General features: G+C 38.7%; 1 protein-coding gene across 2 annotated transcripts in view; it reads left to right on the top strand.

Annotated features, from left to right (window-relative positions):
- The first annotated feature begins 4,228 nt into the window (after positions 1 to 4,228).
- The window catches only part of LOC149530773 (DNA mismatch repair protein MutS, type 2), a 411,738-nt gene continuing 390,469 nt past the window's right edge, over positions 4,229 to 25,497 (top strand). Inside the window, exons 1-2 of one of the 2 annotated variants that reach the window (XM_089808454.1) lie at positions 4,229 to 4,731; positions 5,232 to 5,360. In XM_089808454.1, coding sequence (XP_089664580.1) covers positions 4,402 to 4,731; positions 5,232 to 5,360 — 459 coding nt within the window. In that variant the 5' untranslated portion in view covers positions 4,229 to 4,401. The remainder of the gene's footprint in view (positions 4,732 to 5,231; positions 5,361 to 25,497) is intronic. The other variant, XM_089808455.1, reaches the window with a different exon arrangement.

The following is a 25,497-nucleotide window of genomic DNA, read 5'->3' as shown; positions in this document are numbered from 1 at the left end:
GGTAAGAATGAGCATTGACGTATTTGGTATACTTGGACTAATTTTCACAAAGGGGCCTAAAGGATATACAACATACTCAATAGATTTTATGTTTGTATAGGTTCCTTTAGATTTAGAAAGAATCTTGAGGGTGCAAGTTTCCAAGTATAGGTTCCTTTATATTTAGAAAGAATATTGAGGGTGCAAGTGTCCAAGTATATCCCTACACCCTATTTGACCATCATCCTATCATTGCCTCTATATTCTTGATCAACCAAGATAAAGGTCCAGAGACCAAATTTAAAGGATTTTCCCTTAACACTTCTTTGCTTAAAGATGAGGATAAAAAAATTGTTGTTATTGTGATTATATGATAGAATCATAATAAATTGAAACATCGTGATGCTTTTAAAAGATGAGAGACTATGACTAACAATTGGAAGAAATTGTTTCAAGTGATTGGCAAAAAGAAGGTAAACGATGCAAGGAGAAATGAGTGTAATATGCACAAATATCTTGTTGAGGCTGAGAAGACCATGCAAATAGACCCATCGAACATAGAAGGCCTCAAGACTTTGACCACAACAAGAAATTCATTGAGGAAAGTATGGGATATTAAAATCCATTGGCTAAGACAAGGGCTAGGATTAACTAACTAGAACATGGAGATATAGGCTCCAAATATTGCTTCCAACTTTTAAAAATAAAGGAAGCTAAAGACAAAATAGATCATATATAAGAAGATGATCATGATATCAATGATCAAAAGGGAATATTTAATTCTTTTGAAAACTTATATGCCAAGTTCACCTTAGAGGAGAATGGGGATTCAATAAAAACCTCGAGAAACCTTATTAGAAAGCTCATTTTGGTAAAAGTTGTAGAGGAAGACACACGACAACTAGAACAATCCATATCAAAAGAAGAAATCATTAATTTAATAATGAAAATGAATAATGATAATTTCCCAGGGCTAGATGGTATCCCAATTCATTTCTATAAAGCTAATATTGATTGGATTTGGAAAGACCTAATGAAGTTGTATGAAGAAGCAATTGATGTGGGTTCACTAGGACCTATTATCAACTCAAGAATTATAAAGCTCATTCCCAAAGATGGAGATACGACACTTATTAAGAACTGGCAACTAGTCACTCTTCTTAATGTTTCCTATAAGATTATGGCCAACACTCTATCCCTAAGACTAGAATACATTCTTCCCAAGGTGATTAGCTCTACTCAAATAGGTTTTGTCAAGGGAAATTAGATATTAGAAAATCTTATTAGTTGTTGGGAGGCCATGGACTAGGCCAAGTATTCTAATCAACAAGCCTCCACGTTCCTAGTAGACTCTAATAAAGAATAGGACAAGATTGAATGGAAATTTATCATGATGATGATGATGGAAGGTCTTGGATTCCTCAATTTCTTCAACTAAATGGTGCTAACTTTCATGTTGATATTGTTGCATTGGTGGAGATAAATGGTGCAAGATCTAAAGCATTTTCCCTTACAAAATCTATAAGACAAGGATGCCCTCTAGCTTTGGTTTTGTTTGTTATAGCTGCAGATTCATTGCTTTATATATTAAGGGATGAGACAGATTACAATTTGCAGATGACACAACAATGCTTATAGAGCTCTCTAAGAGGAACATTGAAAACCTTGTTACCAAGATAGATAACTTTTGCTCTACTTTGGATAGTAAAGTATCAATGACCAAATCCATCATGTTATGTTGGGAAGAACATCCTCCAAATTGGTATGAAAAGTTTGGTAAATCTTGGGGTGGTCATAACCATGTTGTCAAATATCTTGGTATCCCTTTTTAATTTTCTACCAATCTTAACACAATGTGGGATCAAGTCAAGAGCAAGATCAATTAGAAAATTTCCAAGCAGAACAACAAGGACCTATCCTTGGAAGGAAGGTTGCAGGTTTGTCAAAAGGTATTGTCTCCTTATACTATCTACTAATCCTCTGCTTGGATTTTTAATCATTCACAAATTAACTATGTCGAAAAGATTATTAGAGACTTTCTTTGGTCAGATGAAAAAGGTAATAGAAAAAGACATGTTGTCAAATGGAGTGGTGTTTGAAGAGAAAGGAGGTTGGAGGATTGGGGCTGAAGGACCTTAGATGGAAAGACGATCTTGCAATCAAATAAGTAGCAAAGGCTACTCAAGGAAGATATCCATGGAAGGTTTTAATCTAAAATAATATTGCTAGAGGTGTACCCTAGGCTAGTAAAACTTGGAAAGGAATGCATATCCACGATCTGGTCTCAAGAAAATGGAAAATCAAAGTTGAAGGATCTCTAGTCTTTCAAGCAATCTAGAAGGATTGGGAGCAAGTGAAACATTGGGTTTTAGGGACAAGTCTGGTAGATAAGGAATTCAAAGTATGTGGGGGGAAATCAATTTAGTTGAACTTTGAAAGAAATGGGAAACCCATGGCCCTTCTCTAAGGTTTCTTTGCTAGACAGTTATGGTCCAAACTGGGCATTAATAAACTTGGTGACTTTATTATTGACAGTAGATACATTAAGTTAGAGGAAATGGTTTTCAATCATGATATCCTTGCTACTCACAAAAGGACATACTCTATGTTGAAAGAGGTTTGAGAGAACCTTAAACTACCTTTAGCCTGTGGTGAGACCATAGATAGTTTGAGCTTGTCGAAATGGCCTAATGGATCCTCATTGCATTTGACCAAAGCCAACGTTGTATACAACCTCATGTATGATTCTTCTAATATCCTTTATCACATAAACCTCAAATGGAACACCAACCATGGTGCTCAAATCTGGTGCAAAACCCTAAGAAACTCTTGGCATCGACTTATAGAGCCCCAAATTTAGTGTTTTCTTTGGCAAGTACTTTTGCACAAACTTTCCTCAACTAAGATGGATGGTGAGCCCTTTACCTGTTTGGTTTGCCAACAACCTAAATCAGTTTCCCATGCCTTTCCTGAGTGCTCTTTTGCCAAGGGTGTGTGGGAAATATTTGGTATATCTTTGCACATGCAAATCTTTATCTTTCATGTTGCTACTAGTAATATTCATGTCATAACTAAGTATTTCAACTCTTTTTGGTTTGTTATTTCTTCTCAATTGCATTGGCATATCAGGTTGCTCAGGAATCAGGATATATGCAAAGATAGGCATAAGATTCTTATTGAGTCACTATGGAGACTCGTTTATCATTATATCTTCATGCTTGTCACACAACTTTCTAGGCAAAAGAATATTAGCTGCTCAAGCTTGCCAAAGAATGAACCAATGTTCTTGGAAAGAAGGACATTCTATTCCAGATGAAAACCAAAGAGCAAAATAAAATTGACTTTGATTGTACATTAAAGCGATTCCTATATTAGTTTAAATGAGAAAATAAGTTAAAGCTTCAAACAAAACCACTAAGACTACCCATTATAGCATTATTATTACAACCACCAACAATAGAGACAATGTACAAGAGGCCCAACAAACCATTGAGGAGACATTCAAAAATAATGAGTACTCCTTGCATCATAATGGGTGCCCTATCTCGTCCTCCTGCTCTCCCTTGGGAAGCATTGTTCAACAACCCCTACAACATTATTTGAGACGAGGGAATCAATCTCAGATGGGCAAATGGACCCATGACATGGACTATAGGGTTCAAAGATGCACATAATTCACCAAAGTGTTTTTTTAAAGGCTCAATGTATTGTTATTGTGGATTTGTTAATACCACAAATAGTATCTATTAAACACTCAAGAATGGTGTTAATATAATAGACTAGTTTAATACTTTATAATTAATAGAAATAAATAAATCTAATAAAATTATAGATTGTAAATTTATAATTATAATTAATCATATGATTATAGACAAGTACTAGCCACTATAATGGCACTTGTTTAGTAATTGTAGAGAATATAATTATTTGACTAAATAATATTTTAGTGAAAATCATTATTAAGAGACCAAAAGAGTGTTGGGAAGAAAGAGTTTGCACACTTTGTAACTTTGGAAATGTGAAAATCGAACAACACTTTAAGTTTGAATTTGAGACATACAAGGAATCATATTCAAATTTTGCACATATTATATGTGGCAACTCTTGGCACTACTTATTTAGCTAGACGAACATTGAGAAGTCAAGTAGACTCATCATCAACTTGAACCAAATAAAAGAATAAAGAAAATGAAAAAAATAATTTAACTGATTAACCTTGTAAAACGAAAAATCATCTATCTAATCATCTATCTATTACAAATATTAACGGGCTGTTTCATTTCTTCGGTTCCCAAAGCATTATTACTGAAATATAAATAGTGAAAATCAGCAAGGATGATCCCAACCCTGTTTTAAGTATGGCGTGAAGTAATTGCTTTCCACATTCTCTCTGATTATCTCCAACACCCACAGAAATTCACGATGTTTTTAAATTCGTATCTGAACACATCTAATCCTTCCATTCCATCGTTTGTAACCGCTAATCCGTTGAGAATATCTTCATTTTCTTCTCTACGTTGTATCTGCAAAGCATTTTTACAGAACTCCAAACGAAAGTCCTCCAAATGCATTTGTTTATACAATGCCACTCCAAATTCTAACAGAATTAAAATAGAGTCAGAATCACTGGATAATGAATTTGGTTTAAATTCGGGTCTTGCTTGGGACAGTTTGAAATTATTGGAGTGGCCCAAGCTTTGCGAGGCTGTGGCTGCTTTTGCAGGAACAACACTGGGCAAAGTATCCCTTAAGGTTAGTTCTATTTTTGTAAAATTCTATGATTTATAAGCCCCTTTTTTTCTACATATGTTTTGATAAATTTTCCATGCAGAGCGTAGTTGCCATGACTTAAAGATCCATTTCTTGCCTCAATTATACACAGGTCTTGCACTCATGTCCTGTGGGCAATAAGTTTTTTTGACAATAAAGATTTGAAATTGTGGTGGATATTTTTACTATATATATTTTAAATATAATATTAATTTACCAATATTTTTCTATTCCCTTGACTTAAGATTTGCTTTATCTATTGGGTGGAAAATGACAAAAACAGGACTTTGGGGTCTTTACGCTGTATCTGTATTCTCAATCTCGAAACTATACCATGGAAGCTGCGATGCTTTATCACTTGAGCTTATCCCATTTGACGAAGCCCTTTAGACTAGCTAGAACAGGTTGTTTTATGCATTGAACATTGAAAATGTCTGTATTACATCATTACTGAATATAATTTGATGCACAATTTTTTGTAGAACCAACTGTGTTCGCTGGATATAAGCGAAGAACGAAGTGAAGGCCTTCTTTCAGAAACAGCTGCAGGCATTGAATTTTTAAATTATTATGGCAGTGGTTTGGATTTTAGCGGGTTGCAGACTGCAGAGGTTTGCAACTACATCTGCAAACCAGTAAAAATGTGAAAGACTAGACGTATTTCATTTCTATAAATATAGGTCAATTTGTGTTGGTTTAGTTTTTGCTTGGCTGTCTTTAAAGATGTGCGGAGAAAACTTGGAATGCATTTATTACATTTAGTGACAAGTACTAGATAAAATGTACAGATTTATATCAAAAGGACAACCATCAAACAAATCTTAATTGTAGATTTATTTTTTCAGACAATGTCATTCAATGATGCTGAGAAAAATTTCTTGACTTATATTTATTATGATTATTTAATTTAATTTTTTCCCTATTCTTTACAATCGGATGGTGTGATGCATTATTCATTTTTGAATTGTCTATGAAGATTCAAGTTTCCTGTTAGTTTTTACTAAGGAATGGTACATGTAAACTCAGAACTCCCTGGAATGCCCTCACACTCTCTGGAATGAATCTCCACCTTACATGCCCAAAATCTTGAACATCTTTAATGAACCCATTTGTGTTGAGTGTTATCTGACTCAGCAAATGCAAGAGGAATTTTTGACTTGGCATTTTGCTTTGTTCACACACTAATATTGCAGCCTGTTAGTTTCCTATAGCAGTCTGTCAGTGGTGGCCAACTTTAGCCTCTCATGCTTTCTCATTAGTGTTGGCTGGCAATATTATTGCACAATATGTAATGTTCCATTCCCAACGTCACCTCCAGGAAGATAAGTTGGCCGTATGGTACTGTTCTGTGCACAATAGGGAAGCTGTACAGTATTGTGGAAGCAAACAATGCACAATAGAAAGCACTGTATGGCAGTGGTGGAGCAAAGGCCTGAAGGGCCGTACAATTCTCACCAGACAGGCCGTACAGTTGTCACTAGACTGGTCGTACGGCTGGGAAAGAGGGGCCATACGGCGAGGGTTGAAGTGTATGGTGGATGCAGAGGATGTAGGGGGCTGTACGATGTGGAGTGAAGGCTGTACGATGAGCAGATGGAATTGCTGTATGGTGGAACAGACATAATGCTGTATGGGTACTGGGTATGTAGGCCACACGACAACTCACGAGTCAAAGATCAATGGGATTGTATGTGTTTCAGGTAACATAAACAAGATAGATACCAAACAATCACAAATAGAGGAAATACACCAAGGAAGACCAATGCATGAAAATTATCACTGTACATAGAATGTATATCAGTAGACCAAGATGGTGCTCCAGATATGCCAAATCCAAAACAAAGTAATACAAAACAGAATAGGGTGAGAGTTGAATCCCACTGAAACCAGAATAGCCAAATAGGGAAGATCTCTCACTTCCAAAATGGCGAACCACAGAGAACTCCAACAGGAATTTGTAGAACAAAGAATTAATCCAAAATCGCATACCAACTACTACCTACATGACGTGCTTAAATACCCTTTGAAGGAATTTCTTGAGGATTTACAAATATAGCTGACGGCTACACCTACGAAATCAATAAAATAAAAGTGGGTCTGAGATATACTAAATCAATCCGCCCATAAACAAAGGTTTGATTAATTTTTTATTTTATGACGGGAACATTATAGTCCTCCCATCTCAAAATTTTCTTGTCCTCAAACAAATGCAGTGCCAGATGCTGCAAAATGTGTTCACCTTCCCAAGTGATGTCATCCAATGACAAATGTTTCCAACATACCAAGTATTTCCTCAGGGTACAGTTTCGCAGTCTTCTCTTGTATATCAAGGATCTCGGCCAGTTCTAACACAAGCTTCCCTTCTTCATTGAGCAGCGGAAGCTCAGTGGTTACTACGATGTTCTGTCCCACGACTTTCTTCAAGCAAGAGACATGAAAGATGTTATGGATGCGGCTTCCTTCGGGAAGTTCTAGTCCATAAGCAACTTCACCGATGTGGTGAGCTACATGATAAGGAGCATAAAAATGTGGCCTCAACTTTTCTTTCCCCTTTGCCTTCAATGAGGATTGCTTGTATGGCTGGAGTTTGAGATATACCAAGCCTCCCATTTTGAAACTTCTCTCTATCCAGTGTCTGTCGGCGTAGGTTTTTTGTTTATTCTGCATCCCTTGTAAGTTCTCCTTCAAGAATCTTAGGATGTCTTGCCATTCCTGAAGCTAGTCCCTCACCCTTGGTGTGCGGTTGTCACCCAGTGCCATGTCGATAAATGAAAGGGGTGCATACCCGTCTAGTGCTTTGAAGGGTGCCATTCCAATGGACATGTGATAAGTGGTATTGTATTAGCATTTCCCTAGATGCATCCATTTGTCCTATGCCCCCAGATGTATCCATTTGTCCTATGCTCGTTTCTCTGCCGAAACATAGTTCTGAAGGTAGCCCTCTAGCCACTTGTTCACAATTTTTGTCTGTCTGTCTGTCTATCTGTTTGAGGGTGGTTGCTAGTACTTGGTGACAATTTTGTTCCTTCTAATCGAAACAATTCTGTCTAGAAAATACTGAGAAATTGACCATCTTGGTCACCAACAATGTTTCGGGTGTAATGTTTCTGTTATAAAATAAATAATAAATCAAATTTTTGTAACGGGCCGATTGATTTAATGTATCTCGGACCCATTTTTATTTTTGTTTCCGTAGTTTGTGTTGCCGTCGGCCATCTTTGTACATCCTCGAAAAGCACGCGACGAGTATTTAAGCACGGCTTGTAGGTAGTCTGTAGGCATGCATTCTGGATTATCTCTTTGTACTGCAAACTCCTATTTAGGGTTCTCTGTTGTTCGCCATTTCAGAAGTGAAAGATCTTCCCTATTTCGCTTATTGCGTTTTCGATGGGATTTAACCCTCACCCTATTTCATTGTTGCATGTAATACTTTGCTCGGATCTGGCAAATCGGAGCACCATCTTTGGCAATTATTAATTAAAGAATTATTTGTGTATGATCTCCATTATTGTCTCGATTTTGTCTGAGGCATTTGGGTTACAATTGTATGCTTAAAGTCTACACGTGCTACATGCGATCGTTTTCCAACCTGTGCAGCCACAAGTCTCCTTCGTATGGATGTTGTGTATCTTCCCCGTACGGCCAATTGAATTGATTCCACCGTACACACATGGTATTTGCTCACCGTACGGACCAACCCTCTTCATTGTATGGCTATTGTGTTTGCCCACCGTACGGGATTAATTGACGGTGTTGTGCAACTCACTGCCGTACGCCACACTCACCCCAGTATGACATCTCAGCATCCCCTTCGTATGATCGGTACCGTACGACCATTAACTTGCAATTGTATGCCTCTAGCATCCTTTCCATCGTACGAACTTCTAACCGCACAGCTCTACCCTTTACTGTTTTGTCTTGTCATCAGTCGCTTGTTCCCACCATACAGAGCCTGTTTTTCCTACCTATTCATTGTTTGCATACTGTACGGAGTTTTCTTGAGGGCATTTTGAGGTCTGGAACATTATAGTGGTATTAGAGCACTTCGATCCTGCTAGCTTGTGGACAGTGAATGAGAGTTTATAGCTGGAAGGGAAGGACACATTCTGTTGATTGAATGGCTGCCGAACTGGAACCAACCGCTGCCGAACTTGTGGCAATACTAAGGCAACTTGCTAGGAATCAGGCACAAATCACTGATATGCAGCGATTCATGCTCAAGAAGTTGGCGGACAACAAAATATCCGGAGAACAAAATGGTCACAGCGCGGACTTGGTGTCGGGTAAATCAAACCCTCAGCCAGCATGCTCTCGACCTTCCATGCTGACTTTTCCACCACGGATGGAGGCACAACACAGAGGGAGACAACCAACCTTCGAAGAGATGCAAGAATAACTGAGAGAAGACTGGAAGAATGCAAACCTTGAAGAAGATATATCTTACAAAGATTATGCAAATTTGAGAATGAGATATTCGAGAGGCAGAAACAGAGGATACTTTAACGATGATCTTAGAAGAAAGTTGAGTAAGGTAAATTTATCTCCATTTGACGGATCCGGTTCCATATCTGCACAACCATGGGTAATGAAAGCCGATACCTATTTCCAATTGAATCCTATGCCAGAAGAAGAAGCAATCAAATTTGCTACGCTGCACTTGGAGGGAGTTGCACATGAATGGTGGCACCATGACACCATCACATTAGGGCATGATCAAATAAATACTTATGCATAATTCATGGAGAGATTGATAGAACAGTTTGATGGTAAAGATCCGGAGCTCAATTTCAAAGATTTGGTACAATTGAGACAAACTGGATCGGTTAATCAGTTCATTGCAGAGTTTCAGAAACTCTCCGTTTTGGTCATGGACATTTCCGAAAGAAGACAGGTAGTGCTCTTCATGGACGGATTGACAGAACCTCTGAAAGGTTGGGTAAAGGGGTTCAATCCTGCCACCCTGTCGGAAGCAATCAATAAAACACAAAGTATGGCATCGTCATCGACATCATCCTCTCAAAGTTACTCACATTCTAAACCACTGACATTTCTGAGGGACAAACCTTTGCCTAAGAAGCCGACATTGGATGAAGCTACCAGACAAGAACTTTGAAGGAAAAAATTGTGTTTCAATTGCAAGGGACCTTGGGAGCCTAGCCATCGATGCCTCGGAAAGGGGAAGATCCATTACATTGAGGTCGTGTTCGATGATGACGACGAACAGGAAGAAATGTCGGCCAAAGATAAGCAACCCCACAATGACACCAATATCAATTTAAACTGTACGGAGAGAATTGTCGCTTTGGTACAACGTGGAGGAACCATTGCCTTGGCCGACAGCCCAAGGTGCACAATTTTTCGTGTACGGGGTACCCTTCAAGGACAAAGGGTTACGGTGATGTTGGATAGTAGAGCTACTCTAAATTTCATAAACTCATCCTTGGTAAAACGAAGAAGTTTACCTACGGAGGTGCACACAGGCTTTTAGGTCAAGGTCGTCGGAGTGACGTTCCTGCCTTGCACGCACCTTGTTCCTCTGCTGAGTATCACAATGGTGAATCACACGGTGACCGAGGCTTTCTTCATGGTAGACCTAGCTGACATGGAAGTTATTCTTGGCATACAGTGGATGGAAACCCTTGATGAATACACTCAGAGTTTCAAACGAATGGACTTCACTTTTGTTGTTGATGGAAAGAAGGTTGTCCTTCGAGGAATGGCAAATGAAGGTCCGAAGGAAGTTTCTACGTATCGAATGGAGGCAATTTTTCGGTACGATGACGTTGAATGGGCTGCGCATTGTTTTATCTCGGCAAAACCTATAAAGGGGTGTTGAACACCTCCACAGGATGATGAACTTTAGGATATTTTAAGTAGACATGATAAATTTTTCATGGATATTCCTCCTGGCATACCACCTCATCAAAGGTTTGAACACACTATCGAGTTGGAATCAGGAGCAAAACCAATCATAACCACACCGTTCTGCCACCCCAAGAAATTCAAAGATGAGATTGAAAAGATGATTCAGGAATTGCTAGAGAAAGGATGGATCCATCCCAGTTCTAGCCCATTCGCATCATCTGTGGTTTTGGTCAAAAAGGACGGGACGATGCACATGTGTGTGCACTATCGCGCATTAAACAAAAATAAATAAAGAATAGATACCCCATTCCAAGGATAGATGAGTTGCTGGATGAATTGCATGGCGCGGTCTATTTTTCAAAAATAGATCTCCGTTCCGGTTACCATCAGATCCGCATGAGGGAAAAAGATGTGGAGAAGACGGCTTTCCATTGTCACTACAGACATTATGAGTTTCTGGTCATGCCATTTGGATTGACCAACGCACCTGCTACATTTCAATCATGCATGAACCGCATCTTCAACAAACAATTGCGTAAGTATTTATTGGTATTCTTTGATGATCTCCTTATTTATAACAGGACATGGGAGGAGCACCTGAAGCATCTGAATGAAGTTCTAAGTATCATGGAGGAACAATCCTTGTTCGCCAAGCAATCCAAATGTGAATTTGGTATGATAGAAATATTATACTTGGGGCATGTTGTTAGTAAATACGGAGTTCAAGTGCATCAGGAGAAGATTTAGGCTATCCTCGACTGACCTCCCCCAAAATCACTCATAGATTTGCGAGGATTTTTCGGACTGTGCAATTACTACAGGAGGTTCGTTAAAGGATTCTCTCAGCTCAGCGCACCCTTAACGGATCTAACAAAGAAGGGGTCTTTCTAGTGGAATGAAAAGGCACAACTCACCTTTGATAAGTTGAAAGAGGCCACAAGCACTTGTCCCGTACTTGCATTATCTGATTTCACTTGACTGTTCATTTTGGAGTGCGACACGTCCGGGGAAGGCATTGGAGCAATACTGATGCAAGATAGACACCCCATTGCTTATGAGAGCAGGAAGCTTACGCCAACAGAATGCCTATATTCCATCTACAACAAAGAAATGTTGACCATCGTTCATGCATTAACCAAGTTTCGGCAATATCTGGTGGGTGCCAAGTTTGTAGTCTGTACGGATCACAACAGTTTGAGATATTTTCTAGAGCAACGAGACTTGAACGAATGACGACAAAAATGGGTAAGCAAGGTTCAAGCTTTTGATTTTGACATTGAATATGTGAAAGGGAAAAACAATGTGGTTGCAGATGCCTTGTTCTAGAAACCCACTATCTGATCACTAGATCAGATTTCAACTGACTGGAAGGCACATCTGTTAGTGGAATATTCCAACAATACATTTGTCTGTGAAATAATGGATGGCCACACCCACGATGATCGGTACCGAGTGGTGGATGACATCATCTACTATAAAAATCGGATATATTTGGTGCTAGAATCCAAACTAAAGGAGAAAATCTTGAAGGAAGTCCACGACTCACCCCTAGCTGGACACTCGGGTTTCCTCAAAACTTACAGAAGTCTTCTGGAGAGGTTTTCATAGAAAGGACTTAAAGGGGACGTGTTGCAGTATGTAAGAGAGAGTATGGTCTGCCAGCAGAACAAGTCCGAACATACGCTACTTGCGAGGCTGTTGCAACCTTTGCCAATTCCCGAACATAAGTGGGAAAGTATATCGATGGATTTCATAACAGGGCTTCCCAAGGTGAACGGAAAGGCTTGTATTTTCGTGGTGGTTGACAGATTGACAAAGTATGCACATTTCTTCACCATCCCCTCCGACCTTCAGGCCGCACAAGTTGCCGATCTATTCTTTAGAGAAGTCTTTTGTCTGCACAAGTTACCCTGAAACAACGTCAATGATTGGGATGGACAATTCATCAGTATCTTCTGGACATAACTGTTTCGGATGGTAGGGACAGAACTATCGCCAAGTACAAGTTACCACCCACAGACAGACGGACAAACAGAGATTGTGAACAAATGGTTGGAAGGCTACATTCAGAACTATGTTTCGGCACAACAATGAGCGTGGGTAAAATGGATCCATTTGGGAGAATATTGCTACAATGCCACTTAACACATGTCCATCAGAATGACACCTTTCAAAGCTCTATACGGGTACGAACCCCTTTCCTTCATCAACACAGTTCTGGGCGATAGTCGCGCACCAAGGGCGAGGGGTTGTCTTTAGGAGGGACAAGACATTCTAAGATGCTTGAAGGAAAATCTACAGAGGGCACAAAATCAACAAAAGATGTATGTTGACAGACACAGAATAGAGGAGTTTCGAAGTGGGGGATTTGGTCTATCTTCGGTTCCAACCAGATCGACAATCCTCACTGAAGGAAAAGGGAAAAAGGGAAATTGAAACCTCGATTCAATGGCCCCTATCGTGTAACTCGCCACATTAGTGAAGTTGCTTATTAGTTGGAACTTCCAGAGGGTAGCCGTATTCATAATGTCTTCCATGTCTCTTGTCTGAAGAAAGCCGTAGGGCAAAACGTCCCAGTTGTGTTGATGTCAGTTTTGTATCACTTACATAACATATTAGCAATTGAACATTTGACACGGAGTATCGAACATACAATTCCTCTCTTGAAAAGTTAATGCTCATGAGACATGAGTATAACTCCAATGTTCCTTACACCGTTGGATACTTGTTCAGTTTTATCGATGTGATTTGCTGGTAATCACGTAGGCGGCCTTACACTATTTATTCAAGGATGACTTGGACTTTGGTGGAATGAAGGTGATGGTGACTCGGTTTGTGAAATGTGCGGAGGCAGATAATGTTGATGGTGGTGGTGATGGAGGATGTGTCTGTCAGTGATGATGTTGATGGGAAAGCGATGGTTGTGGAAGGTGAATGAATGTGCTTTGATACTTAACTTACTCCCCTAACTTCCTTCTCTCTAAACTTCGACTACCTAGCTACTCACTATTTTACTCCTACTCCTATGAATGGAAGGTTAATAAATGGACAGGGATCGAATCTAATGAGAGCTGACCAGCGGCCTCACTTCCACAGGTGTAATGATTCAAAGGAATAATAAACTAGTTTAACACACAAAGCTTCCCAACCAGCTGCTAGGATGCTAGTGGTCTAGTATTGATCCCTATCAAACATTTACCAATGCTACCATACAACTATCCATCTACTTTACTCTCACTTAAACAACTTGAAATGAAACCAACTTTAACAACTTGAAAGGAAATCTAAGTAAGTGGAAGTAGAAAACATGCAATAATACCCAATGTTCTTAATCAACATGCAAATCGCAACAATGAAAAAGAGAGCAATTTTGGTATTATCTTCGCAACAATTTCTCCAACACTTTACAAATGAGAGCAAATGGCCTTATATAGGGGCCAAAAATACAATGGATGATGGAGATCAAAATAAGATCAACGATCCAGATTGGATCCTCAAAACCCTAATTAGGGTTGCCACCCCATCGGCCAATGAGAAGCTGCCACCTTATCAATGGACCAATGAAAAAAGTGCAAAAAGTGGCAACCAATGAGAAGGCACCAAAATGGTGGCCAATCAGAAATAGACACTTGTACTATTCTAGAAGAAAGGGAAATTGCCACTTGGGCTTACATCAAATGATCTTTTAATATAAATCTTCCCTTTTCTTTCATTTTCTTAGCTAAGGCAATGAACTTAGCTAGCCTTTTGTTAACTTCTTCCATAGGAGGACAAGGTGTGTGCTTCGCCCTGAGTTCCACTGACTTCACCACATTGCTTGCTGCTTGTAATACCCTTTTGTGATCCTTCTCATATTCCTTCGCAAATCCGATAAAAGCACTGAGAGAGAAAAGGGTGCTTAGATGCTTCTTCCTGATGGCAACCTTTTCTAGCTCATCCAATCTTGATCCAAGTCTTATCTCATTGATATCCTCTTCTTTGATGTCTTCAAAATCAAGGGCTACTCCATTGTCTCTCATCATGGTCGTAATGGAAGTGTCGATGCCTGGGCTGTCATGTGCAACTGTCTTTTGTATATCCTTTTATTGTATCGCCATTGGTATCGATTATTCGCCTCATTTTCAAGAAGAAAGGTGTTTTGGGCATCATATCCTCTTTGTCTTTCTTAGTGTTTGTCCGCTTGGGATTCTTATTTGCACTAACATCCTCCATGCTCATTGCCCAATGACGAGATGGTAGAGTGGTGGACCAGAAGGCAAGTAGAACCAAGGGAGGCAATCTTTAGACTAGAACGAAAGAGAGAAATCCGCTTAAGGACCCCTTTCAACTCTAAATGATTTGAAATTACCTTTACCAATAGCCAAGGGGGATTGTCCTTCCTTTAGTTTGTCCTTCATCCATATCATGTCCATTGTAGCGATATTGGTGTCGGTTATTCTCTTCATTTTCGAGAAGAAGGGTGTTTTGGGCATCATATCCTCTTTGTCTTTCTTAGTGTTTGTCCGCTTGGGATTCTTACTTGCACTAACATTCTCCATACTCGTTGCCCTATTACGGGATGGTAGAGTGGTGGACCAGAAGGCAAGTAGAACCAAGGGAAGCGATCCTTAGACTAGAACGAAAGAAGGATGTCAGTTTAAGGACCTCTTGCAACTCTAAATGATGAAAATTCACCTTAACCAATAATTGTACGACGACTTTTCGGAATTAGGACTAGACCTCAAGAACTTTAAACTCACTTGCAAATCAGAAGTTTATCATGCAATTCACTTCCAAATAAAATTACCCAACCTAGGGCAAAAATAGCAGCTTCTTGCAAAAATCAGAATTTTATTTCCCACAAAATTCGGCTCCCACAAAATTCAGCTTCCACAAATTTCGACCTTCCACAAAATTTGCCTTCCACAAATTTTGCCAAGCAAGAAGAGTGCAGATCTGCTCTTGCAAAATCGCCAACACTTTGAGAAAGAGAAGTGAGAAGTGAGGAGAAAATGGGAGAGAGGCCTCCTTTTATACCCAACTTCACAAACTTTCCTTAGTTGGCCGACTTGGACTTAGAAGAAAGAAAAACAAATAATTAATGCAAAATTATGGCCCACAATTAAATACTTAGCTAAAATTAATTTTGCCATGATGAAAATTAACTTTTTAAATTGCCATTTGGACCAAAATTGCAAAAAGAAAATAAATAATGTTTTAGAGATGTGAAACATTTCCATTTAATGAGGATTTAATAATTAATACGTTATAAAAATTGGATTTTGGCTAACCAAAAGCCATTTTTCAATATTAAAACACCAATTTCATTAAATGACAAAAAAGCTTTCAAGGCAATTTAATCCATTTAAAGCCAAATTTTGTAATTTTAATTGAAATCGATTTTGCTAAGCAATTTTAGCATTTTAACACAAATAAAATTATTTCTCTAGAGCCTAAAAATCTATTTTGCAATTTGACTTCACCATCACAAAAATTAATTTTCTTCACAAAAAAAAAAAAATAAAGATTTTCCAAAAGACCAAATTTAACAAAAATTTCATTTTTTGAAAATTATCCAAGTTTATACAATTATATCCAAATTTTCAAAAGAAAAGGTTTAAGTACAAAATTCACAATTTTATCCTGCCAAGTTGGAATTAACTTTGAAATTTGTTCCGCCTAAGGATAGAATTGATGGCTCTAGAAAATCAAGTTAAAAAAAATTGGGTGAAAATAAGTTGTCTCTCCCATTGGCCTGAAAGTGTCCAAGGCTCAAAATTCTCGAAAAATCAAAATTGTTGGACAATCCAAAAATTTGCCGAGGTGATTAAAACAAGGGGGGTCCCCAAAATTTTTGGGCGATGGTGTGAAAACCTCACAAGTTGCTACCGACCTTCTGCCACTCAATGAAGGAAAGCGTATTTTGGAACCAGCTGAGATCCTCGAAGTACGTGAGAGGGCCCTATGAAACTGCATTGTAAAGGAATACTTGGTACGCTGGCGACACCTACCATTGGACGACGGGACGTGGGAGGGTGAGCACATTCTCCAACACCTGGGGTTGCATTTGCTTGAGGACAAGCAAAATTTGGGACGGAGGACTGTAATGTTTCTGTTATAAAATATATAATAAATCAAATTTTTGTAATGGGCCAATTGATTTAATGTATCTCGGACTCATTTTTATTTTTGTTTCCGTAGTTTGTGTCGCCGTTGGCCATCTTTGTATACCTTCGGAAAGTTCCCAATGGGTATTTAAGCATGGCTTGTAGGTAGTCTATAGGCATGCATTTTGGATTATCTCTTTGTACTGTGAACTCTTGTTTAGGGTTCTTTGTTGTTTGCCATTTCGCAAGTGAAAGATCTTCCCTATTTGGCTTATTGCCGTTTTGGTGGGATTCAACCCTCACCCTATTCCGTTGTTGCATGCAATACTTCGCTTGGATCTGGCAAATCAGAGCACCATCTTTGGCAATTATTAATTAAAGAATTATTTTTGTATGATTTTCATTACTGTCTCGATTTTGTTTGAGGCATTTTGAAAGATCTCTGATAGATGCCCTTGCTGATCTGTTGTAGTTTTTAAATTAATAAACTATATTTTCCTGTGATTTTTTGATGGTCTTTGAGAATAGACAGAAGTTGCAGAAGGTTTTGTTTTTGTTTTGTGTTTTTTGATAGTTTTCACAATAGTAATGAATAATGAACAATAAACATGAGAGGAGACTGAAAATAAATAAGAACATAGAGCCAAATCAGAATTGCTATAAATCGTACCAGGCAGATTTCTGATTTATAAAGCCAAATAATAAATCCAATGCAGTTCCATGGAGCTTACATCCAATAATGATGCCAAACTGTTGCAAATGGCAGCCGTAAGACTGCAATGAATCACGTCCTAGCTGAAAGAATCAATCTATAACGCTGAAACCATAAATCTGCAACCTGAATCCACAATAAAGAATGGTGTACTCTATCCCTAATAGCAACACATACTGTCTAAATAATCCAATGCCAATAACTGCTGAGGGCTACGTCCCAGCCAATCCAGAACTTGGGGTTTGCGTCCCAGATGAAGAATCGCTCTCTCAGAGCCAATTCACAAAAACAAGTTTTTCAATATGCAAAAGATAATAAGAAATTAGGTCTCCATCTCCTTATATCCCCTTCCAATTGTAAATTGAACCCTAAAGGGAAATTACATTTTGCCCTTTAAATAAAATATAATAAAATAACATTTTCCCAATTAAAGTCATCCATGCTATAGGAAAAACATTACTTTATTAAAATTTCATAGCTGAAGGCACCAAAAAGTTTACAGATAGTAAAAATTATGTATAATAATTCGAGACCTTTCCAACGAGCTATAACACATAGGTGTACCTGATCAACTGAAGCCAAAATCTCCTTATTACTCCAAAATGGTTATATTATTAACCTTATTTTAATTTATTTAATCACCAACTTGGGAAATATTTAAATATATTAAAATATTTTCCAAATGGTCCCAAAAGGCCCCAAATGACCAATCAAACATGAATCTGACCTTGTCACCTGTCTGTGACTGATGCCGAACAAGATGGGTCAACTGGCAGTCCATCCCTAAAATCTAGGGATGCTCCTAAAAAGTAGGAGACAACCCCAATCAACCAAAATTGAGTCCCAATGACTCCCCTACTGTGTGCACCTCTGAAAGAACTGTCACTGAACTGGGAGTTCCTCTTAAAAAATAGGAGATGCACTCTAAGTCTCCAAAATGTTCACCGAGGTCTCCAAATGCCTCCTAGACCACTCCTAGTCAATCCCTACAAATTAGGAATCCCTTCTAAATTGTAGGAAACTGTTGTCTACTGCTCCAAACTACTTGGGAAGCTCATGCATGACTCTCAAAGCCCCTGGGTTGGTTCCCTCTATGCTCTGCTGGCCTATGAGAACCAGATAATAGACCAACCTTGCTAAAAATGTTGTTACTAAGGAAGGGCAGAAATTGGGGACATGACAGTCCTCCCTTCCCAAAGATTGCTTGTCCTCAAGCAATGTCAATCCAACTCCACAAACATTAGACAAGTCCATACCATAACCAAGAATGATCCCAGGGTCCCAAGCCAACTTGGAAGGTTTGTAGTTCCATCTTCTAGAAACATTGTCCTGCACTGCACCCAAACAAGTAGCCTCATGAAAACCCCCTGAAGGAAGAGCAATCAAATACTGTACCAACTCTGTCAACTCCTCAATGAATTGCTCTCCGAAAGAACCAAACTGGAACACTAAAGGCGGAAACTCTAGTAAGCCTACATTGGCTTCCACATCCTCAACTATTGAACTGCAAATCCAAGTGATTCCAGGATTCCAAATCCGCCTCAAAAGGGAACCACCATGCTGACGCTTCGTCACTTTGATATAAATATTAGTGAACCACAAGTTGTAAAGCAATTTATTAGGACCCTGAAGCATTAATGTATCAATGAGACCAGGGCCCGGATCCCAAACCAAAATACCAAATGTATTGAATGAGATGAAGAAGTATCTCAACCGCACTCCATGAAACATACATACAATGAAGCAGACCAGCAAGGTGTGAAAGTGAACTCCCAGAAATCAGTATTCCAACCCACATGACCACCTAACAATGCTGCTATAATTTTGACCAGCAACTCGAATGATATCATAGACATCATCATACCAATTCCAAACAACAAATATCCCAAAGAAACACTCCTCAATGCCCTCATACTGAATCATGGATGTAGTCAATGCCAAGTCAAGTAGTAAATGATTCCGGCTTGGACAACCACTAGTCCATAAAGAATCGAAGATTATGGAATCACCAATCAACACGGATACCACTGCCATATCAATGGATGTAGATGACAAACTCGAAGATGAAGTATGTATGCCATCATGAGAAAAACCAAAGCATGTGTCATTTGTACCCAACATTGTAGGATTATCAATTCCTGAATCCCATATCGATTTGAGAAATGTTGCTCCACCCAACCACTGCGCTACTCTGATGTAAACATCTATATACCAAAAGTGAAGCAACTCAATATGAATCCACTGAAGAAATGCCCGACACATGTTGATACCAAGATCCCAAATCTTTGCACTGACACATCCCTCTGGAATGTTGATACTCATTATGTTGTTGTTGTGAAACTGTACCTCATCCAACCAACTAAGAACTTCACTCCAAATGAAGCCACAATTACTACCAACAACCAATGTTGTTACGAATTCACAAATGAGCAAATCATCGGCAAGGAAAGTTTGTTGAATACTTTTCCAACTCTTCCAAATAGCTGTTGCAACTTTACCTATATTTTCACAAATTAGTGTGCCTTCATTAAAGGTTGTTAAGTAAATGTTTTGTTTAACCATGTAACCAACGAGGTCCCTTATATTCTCATCTTGAAAGCCCAATGTAATATTCAAAAAGTCTGAATCTTCAATCAAAAGGTACATCGCTGCCCTATCATATGGAAGAGGTGATAAACCCATTGATGATTGAGAGATGTTTCTAATTCTCAACAAAGACAGGCTCTTTGTGGCTGGTCCACTAGGTATGCAACTTAATATGTCATCAACTCTTGGAAGGGAAGGATCAACTTCACACTTGAACACCCCAACTTGAATGTAACCAACTCAAGGTTCAAAGTTTGACTCATGAGATGAAAGAGAATTGTTGTTCAAAGTCAGAAAATCAGAAGTATGTTCATACCTTTCCACAATGTTTTTGTGGTCTTCTCTTGCCTCTCCTTCCAAGGTAGGTGACTCCTCTAAAGGTGCTGGTCCATGGGGTGTGTTCAAACGAATATAACATGTCCCATTAACTGCCTTAGCTGCCGAAAATCTGATCCATACCTCTATCTCCATAACTGATATGTTTTCCATTACTAACAAACTCCAAGGTGTAGTATGCCAAACAAACCAAACATTATCAAAATGTAATATCTTCTTAGTAAGCAGCCTGTTAGTCTCCCTAATCATCTCTTTAAGACAAGATGCTTCATATGATCTTAACAATTGTCCTTCCATTGTAGATGATGCATGACTAAACAAATCAGAATCAATAATGTTCCATTCCACACAAATGAAAATAACACACGTGGCTGGCCCATCAAGTGTGAAACTAATATCATCATTGTTTGGAGCCTTTAAGGGGCTCTTTAAAAGAGGAACGTCATAAACTTCATGATGCAAACTAGACCAAACTGAGTTTTCTAAATCATAACTCTTTTCCTCTTCACACATCTCAACATGCTCTTCTTGTGGACTTACCTCAAGAAGCTCTTCCCTTGTATGCTCAACATCCTCACTTTCTTCCCTTGGAAGAAATAAGGATCTAATGTATGACTCTCTTTGTCTTCTTGCATTATCAAGCTGATTGCATCTTTCCTTGACCTCTTGTAAGTGTTGTCTTGCTTGGGCAGCAAGCATCTTGGCCTTCTTAGCTCTATGTGACCATCCATTGCACGTCTCTTGAGCCTTTTTCACATCTTCTAAGGTGGGGTAAACACAATCAAAACCTTTGTGGTTTGAATCCACAATATAAATCTCATGTGCAACACACTTAACCTGAGTACCATCATAGGAAGACTCAACAACCTCATTACTTTCATGTGAAATGGATGATACCACATGACTAGAGCTACTATTGCAAAAATTAGAATAGGGATCAGACCTTGGAGACATGCTTTCAGCATCCCTAATGGACTGATCCATGATTGTAATCTCTTCCATTTTGTGATCAACTTGATGAATCAATGGTGTGCTATGTGTCTCCTCCTGATCTAGAGTTATTTCTTCTTTAGGAATCCCACATGATGACTGATATTTGTTTTTCATAGGCTGCAACTCAAATGATAACACATCTTCATGCCTTTCTTCTGCATACCCTGCAAGTGACTGATCCATTATGGTGTTTTTATCATGAACATGGATAGGTTGACACAAATCTTCTTTCTCACATGAAAACATATCATCAACTATGGCATGGTATTCCTTTTTTGCAAGCTTAACCTTATGACAAATTTTTGGATGCATGTCAATGTAATCTTTGAAATGAAAGTTCTCCCTAATATATTGAGGAAGAGTATTACACTCCTCAAGTATGCTAATTACTTCCGTTTTCCTATCTAGTGGCAATGGATCCTTTCTAAAAGAAGACGATGATCCACTAGCATGTCCAAATTTCTTTGACATAGAATCATTGAACTGCTGCAATTGAAGCTTGAATTTTTGTTGTGACTGTTCCCATTCTTTCCACAGGGTTATATCTCTTAACAATTTTGCCATAATAAACTACCACGCTGACCAACGGAAACTAACATGCCAGAGCAAAAATTGACCCTGTACTGCTAATATGAATTATCAAAACTTTTGATCCAGTACCCAGATGCCAAAATGAATTATCAAAATTTTTTAGCTAGTACCCAGATGCTGAAACGAATTATCAAAACCTTTTATCCAATACCCAGATGCCAAAATGAATTATCAAAACTTTTAAGCCAGTACCCAGATGCTGAAATGAATTATCAAAACTTTTTATCCAATACTCAGATGCCAAAATCTGTTGTGACAATTTCTCACAAACCCTACAGGCTGGCAGGATGTAGGCTCTGATACCACTGAAAGATCCCTGATAGATGTCCTTGCTGATCTGTTGTAGTTTTTAAATTAATAAACTATATTTTCTTGTGATTTTTTTGATGGTCTTTGAGAATAGACAAAAGTTGCAGAAGGTTTTGTTTTTGTTTTGTGTTTTTTGATAGTTTTCACAATAGTAATGAATAATGAACAATAAACATGAGAGGAGACTGAAAATAAATAAGAACATAGAGCCAAATCAGAATTGCTATAAATCGTACCAGGCAGATTTTTGATTTATAAAGCCAAATAATAAATCCAATGCAGTTCCAAGGAGCTTACATCCAATAATGATGCCAAACTGCTGCAAATGGCAGCCATAAGACTGCAATGAATCACGTCCCAGCTGAAAGAATGAATCTATAACGCTGAAACCATAAATCTGCAACCTGAATCCACAATAAAAAATGGTGTACTCTATCCCTGATAGCAACGCACACTGTTTGAAGAATCCAATGCCAATAAGTGCTGAGGGCTACGTCCCAGCCAATCCAGAACTTGGGGTTTGTATCCTAGATGAAGAATTGCTCTCTCAGAGCCAATTCACAAAAACAAGTTTTTCAATATGCAAAAGATAATAAGAAATTAGGTCTCCATCTCCTTATATCCCCTTCCAATTTTAAATTGAACCCTAAAGGGAAATTACACTTTGCCCTTTAAATAAAATATAATAAAATAACATTTTCCCAATTAAAGTCATCCATGCTATAGGAAAAACATTACTTTATTAAAATGCCATAGCTGAAGGCACCAAAAAGTGTACAGATAGTAAAAATCATGTATAATAATTCGAGACCTTTCCAACGAGCTATAACACATGGGTGTACCTGATCAACTGAAGCCAAAATCCCCTTATTACTCCAAAATGGTTATATTATTAACTTTATTTTAATTTATTTAATCACCAACTTAGGAAATATTTAAATATATTAAAATATTTCCCAAATGGTCTCAAAAGGCCCAAAATGACCAATCAAACATGAATCTGACCTTGTCACCTATTTGTGACTGATGCCGAACAAGATGGGTCAATTGGCAATCCATGTATAATAATTCGAGACCTTTCCAACGAGCTATAACACATAGGTGTACCTGATCAATTGAAGCCAAAATCCCCTTATTACTCCAAAATGGTTATATTATTAACCTTATTTTAATTTATTTAATCACCAACTTAGGAAATATTAAAATATATTAAAATATTTTCCAAATGGTCCCAAAAGGCCCAAAATGACCAATCAAACATGAATCTGACCTTGTCACCTATCTGTGACTGATGCCGAACAAGATGGGTCAATTGGCAGTCCATCCCTAAAATCTAGGGATGCTCCTAAAAAGTAGGAGACAACCCCAATCAACCAAAATTGAGTCCCAATGACTCCCCTACTGTGTGCACCTCTGAGAGAACTGTCACTGAACTGGGAGTTCCTCCTAAAAAATAGGAGATGCACTCTAAGTCTCCAAAATGTTCACCGAGGTCTCCAAATGCCTCCTAGACCACTCCTAGTCAATCTCTACAAATTAGGAATCCCTCCTAAATTGTAGGAAACTGTTGTCTACTGCTCCAAACTACTTGGGAAGCTCATGCATGACTCTCAAAGCCCCTGGGTTGGTTCCCTCTATGCTCTGCTGGCCTATGAGAACCAGATAATAGACCAACCTTGCTAAAAATGTTGTCACTAAGGAAGGGCAGAAATTGGGGACATGACACATTTGGGTTACAATTGTATGCTTAAAGTCTAGACCTGCTACATGTGATCATTTTCCAACCTGTGTAGCCACAACTCTCCTCCGTACGGACATTGTGTATCTTCCCCGTACGGCCAATTGAACGGATTTCATCGTACGCACATGGTATTTGCCCACTGTACGAACCAGCCCTCTTCACCGTACGGCTACTGTGTTTTCCCACTGTATGACATTAACTGACGGCGTTGTGCAACTCATTGCCGTATGCCACACCCACCCCTGTATGACATCTCAACATCCCCTCCGTACGACCTGTATCGTATGGCCATTAACTTGCAACCATACGCCTCTGGCATCCTTTCCATTGTACGAACTTCTAACTGCACGGCTCTGCCCTTTACTGTATTGTCTTGTCATCACTCACCTGTTGCCACCATACGGAGCCTGTTTTTCCTACCCATTCATTGTCTGCATACCGTACGGAGTTTTCTTGAGGGCATCTTGAGGTCTGGAACATTACATCGGGGTAACCCATGCAGATGAAAAACTTCTTTGAAAAATAAGTGGGCTACCTATGTGGCTTGGAAATCTGAGATGGCGAAGAAGTGTGCATACTTCATCAGTTTGTCGAACACACCAGAGATACAATCCTTCCCGTTTACTTTAGGAAGTCCGGTGATGAAGTCCATGGGGATGCTTTCCCACTCTATTCTGGTATAGGCAAGGGTTGCAGTAACCTGACAGGTAAAATGTTTTTTGGATTTGTTTTGTTGGCAGGTTGCACATTCCTGTATGTACAGCAATACATTTTCTTTAAGTCCCGTCCACGAAAACCTCTCCTTGAGCTGTCTATAAGTGACTGGTAAATCTTGGTCACAATGATCTTTACAACAAATACATCTTGAGACTAAGCAAGCCTCCTTTCAAAAGCTTACGCCATATTGCTTGCCTATCCAGAAGCAAAAAATGAAATACATTGTCAGAAAAAATGGAAAAAATATAGCATGAAACATCTACTCCAAGTTCCTTGTCATCTAAAGGATTTGAAGCATGAAACATGCGATAATGAGGTTGAGGATCTGAATGATCTCTATAACTCTTAACTAGTTCCAGCTTCTTGAACTTCCGGCTGCATAGATTCAAGCTAGCAGCTATCAAGGGTAATGTACCCACACCTTTTGCCCTCACAATTTTCTTTCATAAAATGACAATCAATTGCCTTTGAATTGTCACGACATCCACACGAGGATCCCTTTCTTCCATACTTTGTTTTCCCAGCCATGAAAGGAAAATTTTGCACTACATAAGCACAGTTGGACTAGCTGTCTAGCATGTTTGGCGAATGCACATGTGCCTGCAGACTCTTACTTGTATCATGTGTTATTCTGTAAAAAACTGATCGTTTTGGACAATCCTCCGAATCTTCTCTTTTTCCAAAACTAACTATTACTTTCTTTGCTCTCCGCCAAAGAAGTGTACAAACTGACAGGTGATAGACGGTTACAAAACATTGTCCATAAATACAAGTTAAGTGATGTGACTTCATTATGCTATTTGCCTGACAAG

The sequence above is a fragment of the Cupressus sempervirens genome, chromosome 11 (genome assembly GCF_028749045.1).
Source record: "Cupressus sempervirens isolate cs-2001-9-10 chromosome 11, ASM2874904v1, whole genome shotgun sequence".
Classification (NCBI taxonomy): Eukaryota; Viridiplantae; Streptophyta; class Pinopsida; order Cupressales; family Cupressaceae; genus Cupressus; species Cupressus sempervirens.
This window is presented reverse-complemented; position numbering and strand designations above follow the sequence as displayed.